The sequence below is a fragment of the Pinus tabuliformis genome, chromosome 5_1, assembly GCF_031772625.1.
Source record: "Pinus tabuliformis cultivar Carrire ecotype Pingquan chromosome 5_1, CPIR1, whole genome shotgun sequence".
Lineage (NCBI taxonomy): Eukaryota > Viridiplantae > Streptophyta > Pinopsida > Pinales > Pinaceae > Pinus > Pinus tabuliformis.
The window spans coordinates 639646503-639658737 of NC_142305.1; the positions used below are offsets into that span (position 1 = coordinate 639646503).

The 12235-nt window shown below is 36.4% G+C and overlaps 1 protein-coding gene across 1 annotated transcript; it reads left to right on the forward strand.

Moving 5' to 3' along the window:
- Window positions 1–4968: 4968 nt before the first annotated feature.
- LOC149166602 (pathogenesis-related thaumatin-like protein 3.5) lies at window positions 4969–11955 on the forward strand. Its single transcript, XM_089431371.1, has 2 exons — window positions 4969–5100; window positions 11055–11955. The coding sequence occupies exons 1-2, from the start codon at window positions 5031–5033 to the stop codon at window positions 11741–11743; spliced, it is 759 nt and encodes a 252-aa protein (XP_089287497.1). The 5' UTR covers window positions 4969–5030; the 3' UTR covers window positions 11744–11955.
- Window positions 11956–12235: the final 280 nt, after the last annotated feature.

Here is a 12235-nt window from a genome sequence, read left to right on the forward strand (position 1 = left end):
CAAGTACATCAAAAACTCCTTGGCTGAATTCAAGATGGATTTGGTTGCTTCTGGATATTTTTTGATCTTGGTCTAGTTGTTTAATGACACATAGGCTAGGTTGCATGGTGGTCGCATTAGTTGTTTAACAAGAAAACCATAATAAAACCCAAAAATACATTATATTGAACTCATAAACCATTTTTGGCTTATTAACAGGGCAGAGGAGGTTAGTGGTTGCTTGTGATCAGCTGCGGTCTAACCACAGGCTGGCACCTTCGGCGGTTCCACTATAAAAGCTCCAATAGTTAATTGTTTTTGTTCACATGTCAACTGTCATCCGCTAAACCCGCTGACGGTTAACCACTTAACTGTCGATGCTACCTCCGACGGTCTATACATAGCTCCACTCACATGTCCCCATTGCGGTCAACATTTGGCGGTTAACTCCAAGCTTGATGGTTTGACAACCCGACGGTTTACACATGCTTTGATCACATGATGGCCTTCTCTGAGGTGGTTTGCCTCCGCGATTAGGGGTGTGGACTGTGTATTTTAATTTATATTGTAATGTTTTGTATGTATAACCTAACCTGAGAGTTAATAGGTTAGATTTCACATAGTTTTCGTAATGTGATAGGTTTGGGGTTTTAAAACCTAGGTTTGGCATTAGGTTTTTAATGTATTTTAGTTTTAATACATTTTTTGAATGTTGCATTTAGGTTCTCGGTTTAGGTTTTGTATTAGGACTTTACATTAATAAGAAAATTCCTTGCTAAATGTCGCAAAGTGACATTCACTAAATACATGTCGTCGACAAAGATTCTCTTGCAACGACATCACATGACAACAAACCATATCGAACCCCTACAATGGATGACACCCATGTCGATGATTAGCCTGCGAGTCGACGAAAAAACCCAAATCCTGCGAGGCGAATGACAAACACATGTCATCGACCTAAATCCTGGTGGAACTGATGACAAACACATGTCGACATCCAGGTACAAACCCATTACCATGAAAACCATAAACATTACTTGAATAACCTGATTCATAACCAACACTGTCGAAACTATTGAAACTGAATTGAATGTTGACGATGACACGGAAATGAATGAGACTATACACTGATGGTGAACCTGTGCAACTGATCTGACGAGATCCTCCTGGATCAGTCATTCTTGTCTTGGAGGCTGAATATACAATATTTATGTCAACTACATTAAATAATTTGATCCAATATAGGAAAATCAATGCCTTTTTGTCACGTTTCCAATCATGAACAACTTCAGTGACGTGGATAGATTATAGAGGAGTCTTGTAGACCCGCATGAGTATACCTCCACCCTCAACTGGATCTACTAGATACACAACATCCTCAAATGCAAGTTTCATGATACAAATACAACCATATCAAGCTGGGTTAACAATCCCATAATCAAAGCTGATCACAAATTTCCTTCGAGGAGAAGGTTCAAGAAACCATATGGAAGTTGTGATGCCTATGTGACAATATGTATGGGTACTGGTACCAAAAGAACCTTGAATTCTTCAATAGTTTTCTCTAGCATTGAAGGACCCGCTTGATGGTACTTTGTTCTTGCCATTATCATTCCATTTCCCAAAGGTATAATATCTCATTAACAATACTAGCATTTTTTTCACTGAATGATGAGAGAGACATAACACTTGGAAGCCTTGTTAGGATCAATCCTGACACTAGTAAGTCATTATTGTCAATCAAGAACATTTGTAGATTCGTGAGGCCATTAAAGGAATCTACCAATATGGATTTAAACACATTTGTCTTGAGAAACACCAATTACAACAGATCCATCATTCCACTGAAACCAGGGAACAGCCTCAACAACAAATTCCTTTGCATGATTATCTAGGATAGAATGCTCTGCAACTCCCAACATGCAAATTGTCATCCAAGAATCCATTTTCCAACCAGGAGTTCAACCACTAGCCACCACAATAATTTCTATCACCACTGGAGGAAATCTCACGCAGATCTACCTTTAACACAATTATTTATTTACCAATATCACAAACTCGATCAACTTACTAACATCCCAAACTCAATCAACAAGATTTGATATTTCCTACAATATTCTATCTTTAATTTGTTGCCAAATACCCATTGATTGAAGTTATTCATGCTTCCTCAAAGAACTATCATTCCTTTTATCTTCATTACTCCCTTAAGACAACAATTGAATTTTTATTCAAGCATTTGGCGTATTTTATATGAAAAAATAACCCTAGAGAAAATGATTACAAGTCAGAACAGAACTTGTAAGAGCATGGATTTCATGATTTGTAACACTTACTTACAATGATCGTGATAGAATTAATGAGCCCTCTTACTTCCAATAGAATAATAACGTGAATTAATGAGACCTCTTACTTCCAATAGACTAATAAATCCATTTACACCACATAATCCACGCTACTCAATCCAGTGCCACGATCCAAGCTTAGATCGGTTACACGCATCTATGTCCACAGAGACTACAAACTTTCAATGCAACTTTCTTCATGATGTGGTTAGGCTCTCCTCTTTAAATGTGTGTTGCCACCACTAAGACTACAACGATGAGAAGAGTGCAACAGTTAGAAAAGAAAAAAAAACTCGCAACAAATCTACTCATCCATGCTCGGATACCAAGTGATGGTGATGTACCACGTCACGCAAAGGATATTGAAAAACATGGATATTTGCAAAAAAAAGTGTACCCTAATTCCTGAGAAATGATATTAATTAAATCATTCCCTAATGTAACATTTAGTGTATAAATAGTTAATTTTTATAATTATAAGTGACCATAACAAATGCATTATAATTATATTATATTAGTTAATTAATTTTAACTATTTTCTAAACTATCGACAAATGCATTATAATTATAATTAGTTGATTAGTCTTAACTATTTTCTAAACTATCTCTTATAATATATCTCTAACTATCTTCTATTGTCTCTTCAGGCTATCTTCATGATTCTCTTAACAGATTTATTCATCCCTACTTTCACTCGCATTCTTGCATATCTCATCCATACTTTCACTCATTTTCCCCCTATGTCATTTCTACTTAAACTTTTAGAATAGTATGCATTATCACATTTTTCATTATATTATTGATTAAACATTACAAATAGAAATTATTCCTTCATGTCCCTTTTTTAATGATAATTTTTTATTAAACTAATCCCTTCTCCATCTTTACCTTTGTTATCCTTTTGTATCGATCTTTCTTGGTCTTAGTCATTTTTTATTCTCATATTCCTCCATCTTGTACTAGCCAAAACTCATATAAAAAAATCACCATCCCTAGTTATCTCGAAAACTACTCATGTTTAATTCATCAACATATATTCTATCGCAACTTAGTCATTTTTTATTCTCATATTCCTCCATCTTGCACTACCCAAAACTCAAATAAAAAAATCACCATCCCTAGTTATCTAGAAAAATACTCATATTTAATTCATCAACATATATTCTATCGCAACTCTACATACATATACCAATTATTCACCCTATCTCATCATTATCGTTATCATTATCCTCATTCTCTTAAATTGAGATTTTTAGTTCACTCATAACCTTCATGTTGCATCAATTGTTTTACCCAAAACCAACCTAAATAATTTAGGTATTCGCAGCCAAGTACAATTTCCCTATCCCTTGGTCCAGTACAATTTCCTGGTCAAATATAGTCGTTTCCTAGCCAACTATAGCCGTTGGATGATCTGCTCTCTCTATTTAAATTGCTTCCATGATCTGGTTCTTCAACTTGCTGTGACCACACTTGTTGGTTCTCGACAAATTAATTATGATGTGATTTTCGCCGAAAAATCTTCTCAATTTATAACTTAACACAATTAAATATATGAAGATCAAATTTACATAAACTATTATTTTATCTATCCTAATGTTTTTAAATTTTGTTTAGCTATAAAAACAAAAGTGGAACATCAAGTTAAGATGATGTGATTTTCGCAAAAAAAAAAAAATCTTCTCAATTTATAAGTATCACAATTAAATATATGAAGATCAAAGTTACATAAAACTATTGTTTTATCTATCCATCCTTGACGTTTAAAATTTTGTTTAGCTATAAACACAAAAGTGGAACATCAACTTGCAGGGGATGCCCCCCACGTGCATCCAGTCTATTAAATGACGAAGCGGGGATGGAATTTGAAGGGTTGATTTGCCATCAAATACAGCCAACATTTTTTCCTCGTCAATATTTTTTGTTTTTCTCATAGAATCATACAGTGTACTAAATGACGAAGCAGTTTTTTTTTTGTTTTTTTCATAGAATCATACAGTGTACTGAATGACGAAGCGACGACGGAATTTGAAGGGGTGATTTGCCATCAAATACAGCCAACATTTTTCCCTCGTAGTCAATAGTTTCTTTTTGTTTGTTTCATAGAATCAGAGGCATTAGAGTTGCACACATTGTTAAATTTGACGGGTATTTTGGATTGAAATTCCTACTTGCAACGAAAGGAAGGTGGACGATTTTACAAAATATTCCACTAATAATAAAGGTGGACAGCGTCAAGATTTGACGAAATATTCCCGGAATATCTTTCACGTCATCGTCCAAACCATGTGTTATTAATTTGTATTTTTGCAATATAAACACTTTCCAAATATGAACACTTTCCCAATATCAAATAATGTAACAATCCACTGGTAATGTTATTTGTGTATTACTAATCTATTTTTTTGTTTCCATATCTAAACACTTTGAGATATTGGCACTGACCTTTATACGCAAGCTGGAGCCACTTCCTGCCAAAAAAGACAGAGACTTGCTGCTAGGCGGCGGTCCTTGTTGAAACTTGAAACCCAATCCACCGTTCTTACCCACCCAAATCCTATCCCATTTTCCTCTGTGTCTTCAAGTCACACAGGACTTCCTCAGTGGACTCAGCTATAAATATTGGTCTCTTGCCTCCCCATTATAGATATTCGCTGTTTGGCTTTCATCCTAGGACGATATCAATACATCAATACTGCTCCGATGGTTTCTACATTCATGGCTTTGAATGGGCCGAGCGTAGCGTACTTGATGATGATGGCACTCATACTCGGTGAGAAACTACTATAATAAATTCATGTTAGAAAATTGCTATTAGAAACAGCAAAAGGCTCATTGCTTTTTAACGTTAAAGCAGTTTCTAATCTTAATGTGACCCGATCTAAAGCATTAAAGCATTAAAGCATTAAAGCATCAGATCTTAAGCGTTGAATTGGTATATGATGGACGTACCAGATTAAGAGTAAAATATATATAAAGGATTGAGTCCTCTCTCTCCCACACACAAGAGTTGCATTCTATTCCATCAAGAAGCACATAAAGGAAGTGAGGGCAAGAGGAGAGAAACCGAACTCTGAAGAAGAGGAGCAGAAGACAGAAGACAGAAGATGGTAGCCATTACTTCTTCCGCTGTTAATCAAGGTATGTCATCTTAAACAAAGATCATATTAAGTTTGTCAGTGAAATATTTGGTATTGATGATCTTTGGGCTGTAAGTAGCTAGATTTTACATTTGGTATCAGAGCCAATCAATAACTGAATATTTCCTATGATTGCAATTGAGCTTTACTCATGATGTTAATTAAATCCGTAAGTGCCCTTACTCGCTCAGCATCGTTTCGATTTTCAAGCTCAATTCTTGCCTTCAAAATCCGAGCCATGTAATTGCGCTGCTGGTGTCAAAACGCCATCCTTTAGGCTTTCGCCTGTAATGGGATCCTTCAATCCGTCTTTGGCAAACTCGAACTTGTTTCTCCCATTATGCAAGTGATGTCATATTTATGGCATTTTTCCTAACGATCTCCAACAAATGAACAAATTATGTGACTGACATGAACAGATTTATTATTTTAAGCGAATACATGATGTGCTAAAATAGATGGCGGTGATGGTTTTTTCCATGAGCTTCTTTTGCTTGCTTCTTTGACTCCTCCCTCTTGTGATGTTCATGGACGGCATATCCCCCTGCTCCAACTGCAACTGTGGCCGCAATCTTTTCTTGCATCTTATGTCTCTCTGCGTGTTCGGGATCCTTCTTTATGGGATAGATATGTTATTTTTTTATGAAAACATGTTAGCTACGCTATCCAATGAAAGCGTGAAGAATGCGATGTGTTATAGTAGCTGTGAATATCCAGCAAGGTTAATATCGTGGGGATTAACTTTTAATGGGGTTGCTTTGATTTACCTCGAACGTAATTGAGAGCGTTTTGGAAATCGTTGATCTTCTTTTTCGATTTTTGATTTGAATGGTGCTCTGTTTTCAGTCTAATGGTATTTATCGCGCACTGTCATGGTTGGGTCGGTAAATCTAGAAAAACTGTGTCAGATTAATGCTCTCTGCAGTCTCATTGCATGACTGAGATTTACCCATATGTTTGGGTGGAAGTATGGTCACACCATATCATTGTGTATGTTGGAATGAATAGTATTGCATACCCTGCAATTTAAAGTTAGATATCGCCGTTGTTTTGGATAATATTGCATGCCCTCAAGTTTAAAGTTAGATATAGAGGACGGTATGTGCAGTCCATCTATCGCTGCAGTCCATCTATTGCGGATTTTGAATTACTGATGAGCCAGGTGAACTGTTTTGGTTTGACGCCTGCTCTTTGCATTTCATAAAACAACTGCAAAGCCTCTTCGGCATAACCATCCCTAGCATAAGCTGCAATCCGCGTAGTCCATGACACTACATTTCGTTGCGGAATTTTGTCAAACACATTGCGTGCATCGTCTATGCTTCCGCATTTGCAAAACATGTTTAAAAGGATGTTGTTGAGACATGAGATCAACGCGTAAGTGTTTGATGGGAAGATTAAGATTTTAGTGTAAATCTTTGTTAAACGAAATAGATTTACATTTTAATGTGTAAATAAAGCTATTAATAAAGTTTCAATGTACCACATAAATAACGTAACACAGCATGTAAAGAAACCCGTGATGTAGCTTTATCACATATACTCTGTGTATATATATTTTAAGAGGGAAAATATATATTTTGATATTTTATAGAAAATCAATTTACACATTAAGAAGGGTGTGTATATATTTTGATCAATAATCAGAGTTTTAAGGTCTTTTCGTGCATCATTTACTGTTTTGGCTTTGCACGATTAAAGTTTACTGGTACAAAATAATTGTTTGAAATTTGGGCATAAAAGTAATTGCTCTATGAATGATTGTTTTGCATAAGGTATGTGTTATAAATTATTTATGCACACATGATTTTGTTAATCACCAAAGTGGTCAAAATCAGAATGTTGTTATAAATTATTTATGCACACATGATTTTGTTAATCACCAAAGTGGTCAAAATCAGAATGTTGTTTTATTTATGCACACATGATTTTGTTAATCACCAAAGTGGTCAAAATCAGAATGTTGTTTTGCATAAGGTATATGTTATAAATTATTTATGCACATGAGATTTATGATTTTGTTAATCACCAAAGTGGTCAAAATCAGAATAATCATTTAAGTGCATAAGTGACATAATGATTATTGATAGAAATTGCCAGTTATAATAATACCAATTAAGAACTGGCGTCACTAATGATAGAACCTGAGAACTTACCCAAAGGAAAGTCTTGTTCTATAACTAGTTGATATGATGAGGTTTGATAGACATTTTGATTAAATAAATATTGATCATCCAAAGATGTCAGTTCTATTTAATTGAATATATTTATTACCTACTTATGTTTTGGTATTTAATTATGTTAAGTATAAGATAGTATCTACCCAAAGGAGTGCTATATTATACTGTTATGTCTGCATCTGAATCGCGTTAGTTATGAGCTTATGCGAATTCCTTGTTGAATGTAGTAAATAATGTTGGATGTAAACGTAGCAGGTTGAATGAAAATTCTGCTTTCTTGTGGCATAAACGACTAGGTCATATATCCAAAGAAAGAATGATGAGATTAGTAAGTAATGAAATTTTGTCAAATTTGGACTTTAGTGATCTAGAATTATGTGTGGATTGTATTAAAGGTAAACAAACCAAACATAATAAGAAAGGAGCCACTAGAAGCAGCCAGTTTCTTGAAATAATACACACTGATATTTGCGGACCTATGGACACTCCAACCTTTAATGGAGAAAAGTATTTCATCACTTTCATTGACGATTTTTCCCGTTATGGTTATGTCTATTTGCTTCATGAAAAATCTCAATCTGTGAATGTCCTTGAGACGTTTGTAAAGGAAGTTGAGAGGCAATTAGATAAAAAGGTGAAAATCATAAGGTCTGATAGAGGTGGTGAATATTATGGTAAATATAATGAGTCAGGCCAGTGTCCAGGTCCATTTGTAAAATTCCTCGAAAGTCATGGCATATGTGCGCAATACACAATGCCAGGTACACCACAGCAAAATGGTGTAGCAGAAAGGCGCAATAGGATGTTAATGGATATGATTAGGAGTATGATGTCAAATTCTACACTACCTAAGAATTTGTGGTCGTATGCTCTCAAAACCGCTAACTATTTGTTGAATAGGGTTCCTTGTAAAGCTGTTCAAAAGACTCCTTTTGAGTTATGGACTAACAGGAAACCTAGCTTAAGACACCTGCATGTTTGGGGTTGTCCAGCGGAAGCGAGAATTTATAATCCACATGAAAAGAAATTAGATTCTCGAACGATCAGTGGGTATTTTTAGGATACCCTGAGAAATCTAAAGGGTACGTGTTTTACTGTCCTAATCATAGTCCAAGAATTGTAGAAACTGGTAATGCAAGATTCATTGAGAATGGTGAAGTCAGTGGGAGTACTAGAAGAGAAATAGTAGAAATAAAGAAACAAGGGTAAATGTTACATTACCTAGAATAGTTCCTCCATCTACTATTACTCCAAATGTTGTTCCAGCTGTTGTATAACAGCATGATGATAATGAACAACATATAAATGAAGAAGTACTTCCTGAAGGAAATGACTCACATAATACTGATATGCATGAACCACAACAAGTAGCATTAAGAAGACCTCAAAGAAATCGAAGGTCAGCTATTTCTGATGATTATGTGGTTTATATGCAAGAATCAGATTATGATATTGGAATCAATAAGGATCCAGTTTCGTTTTCACATGCTGTAGAAAGTAAAGAGTCAAAGGAATGGATTAATGCCATGAAAGAAGAAATGAAATCCATGCAACATAATGAAGTTTGGGATCTCGTTGAGTTACCACATGGTTGTAAAAGAGTCGGATGCAAATGGGTTTTTAAAAACCAAACACGACTCTAGTGGTAATATCGAACGGTATAAAGCTAGACTTGTTGCTAAGGGTTACACTCAGAAAGATGGTGTTGATTACAAGGAGACATTTTCTCCTGTTTCGAAAAAAGGACTCACTAAGAATAATAATGGCATAAGTAGCTCATTATGATTTGGAGTTACATCAAATGGATGTGAAAACAGCCTTTCTGAATGGAGATCTTGATGAGGATGTTTATATGGATCAACCTGAGGGTTTTTCTGTAGAAGGTAAAGAACAATTGGTGTGTAAACTTAAGAAGTCAATATATGGGCTTAAACAAGCATCCCGGCAGTGGTATATTAAGTTCAATACCATTATTACATCTTTTGGTTTTAAGGAAAATACAGTTGATCACTGTATATACCGAAAGATCAGTGGGAGCAAGTTTATTTATCTGGTCCTTTATGTTGATGACGTCTTGCTTGCTGCAAATAATTTAAGTATATTGCATGAGACTAAGGAATTTCTCTCAACGAAAGATTACATGCTCATCCAATGAATCGGAAGTGATTGGATATAGCGATTCAGATTTTGCTGGATGCATCGATACTAGAAAATCGACTTTTGGTTACCTGTTTATGTTTGCTCAAGGTGCCATATCATGGAAAAGTGCGAAACAGACTATCGTTGCTTCATCCACTATGGAGGCAGAATTTGTGGCATGTTTTGAAGCCACAATTCATGCATTATGGTTGCGGAACTTTATTTCAGGACTTGCGGTTGTCGACACCATTAGCAAGCCGCTGAAAATTTATTGTGATAACTCTGCAGCAGTATCAGAAACAAAGAATGTCAATCATGCACATCAGGACAGAACTTATGATTACAGACCCTTTGACGAAAGGGTTACAACCAAGACAATTTAAGGAACATGATCAAAGAATGGGTCTTGGCTGTATTAATGATAATTGATGTGTGACATTCTGAGCTCTTTTATGTGTTTCTGATATACAATTATGTGTCTCTTGTTTTAATGAAGTAGTACGTATTTTATGTAATTTTAAAACAAGAAAGAGTCTTATAAAGATATTATGTTTAATCATTATGATATAAGACATTATGTGGACCATTATGCTGTTTTATATAAATTATGAGTATGAATTGATGGATTGCTGGTATTGTAGTATATGGAAGGGAATGCATTGAATTAATAGTGCACAACCGCCATAACTCTCAGCAATTTATCATAGTATGATGTTCAACACTTAATATTATGAATAGTCGGGTCAAGTGGGAGAATGTTAGAAAACTGCTATTAGAAACAGCAAAAGGCTCATTGCTTTTTAACGTTAAAGCAGTTTCTAATCTTAATGTGACCCGATCTAAAGCATTAAAGCATTAAAGCATTAAAGCATCAGATCTTAAGCGTTGAATTGGTATATGATGGACGTACCAGATTAAGAGTAAAATATATATAAAGGATTGGGTCCTCTCTCTCCCACACACAAGAGTTGCATTCTATTCCATCAAGAAGCACATAAAGGAAGTGAGGGCAAGAGGAGAGAAACCGAATTCTGAAGAAGAGGAGCAGAAGACAGAAGACAGAAGATGGCAGCCATTACTTCTTCCGCTGTTAATCAAGGTATGTCATCTTAAACAAAGATCATATTAAGTTTGTCAGTGAAATATTTGGTATTGATGATCTTTGGGCTGTAAGTAGCTAGATTTTACAATTCACCCATGCTCCTCCTATGTAAACATCTCACCGATGAGTTTGGGATCATTACTAATTTGTTTGTTTGTTGTTGCAGGGTGCAGTGGAGCAAGCGGGACGACGTTCACACTAGTGAACAGCTGCAAGCAGACGATCTGGCCGGGCATCCTCGCGGGAAATGGGGCGTCCCTCGCTGGTGGCGGCTTCGCCCTCAATCCGAACCAGTACTCGCCGGCGCTGGACGCACTAGTCGGCTGGTCGGGTCGCTTCTGGGGCCGCACAGGCTGCGCCTTCGACACCGCAGACAAGGGCTCCTGCGCCACGGGGGATTGTGGACGCGGTCTCAAATGCGAGGGTGCCGGTGGGGCTCCACCTGTTACGCTGGCTGAGTTCACAATCGGTGGTAACGGCAACAAGGATTTCTACGACGTGAGCCTTGTCGACGGCTTCAACGTCCCGTTGAACATCAAAGCCGAGGGTGGAACCGGAAACTGCCGGGCGGCTGGATGCATCGCTGATCTTCTGAGCAGCTGCCCGACCGAGCTCATCGTCAAGGACAATAAGGGGCAAGTGATTGCCTGCAGGAGCGCGTGTGATGCGTTCAAGTTTCCCGAGTACTGCTGCACTGGCGACCATAACACCGCTGACACGTGTCCTCCTACCGAGTACTCGAGGGTTTTCAAGGCCGCCTGCCCGACGGCGTACAGCTACGCTTACGACGACGCCAGCAGCACTTTCACTTGCAGTGATGCTAATTACATCATCACCTTCTGTGGGCAAACTTAGATCGTATCAACTTCTCTGTTTTTCTGCGTTAAAGTCTCTTCGGAGGTTTACTTACACTTAGGGCTCCGCTGTTGTGTAATTACTCAATAATTGCATTACCTTTCTCACGGCTGCCGACGAAGAGGTCTTCTGGTCATCGACAAGCCTGTGTGTTGTGTAGTGTAACACACAATTTTCTGCACCTAATACAATAGCTATTATATATATTACTTACTATGAGAAGGATAATGAATTATTTGCACCGAAGAAAAGTTTGAATTATTTGCACCTATTTTTCCAATACTATTCTTTAAATTATCCAAATACTATATTGTATCAGAATTTTAATTTTGGATTAACTAACATAATTATATTTACAAATGTGATTGACATAGCCTATATTCACCACCCACCACATTAATAATTCTTAAGTATATTTTATTAGAAGTTAATTATTTCTAACTAATAGTCATATTATTATATATTTATATAATTATACTTATTATATTAACA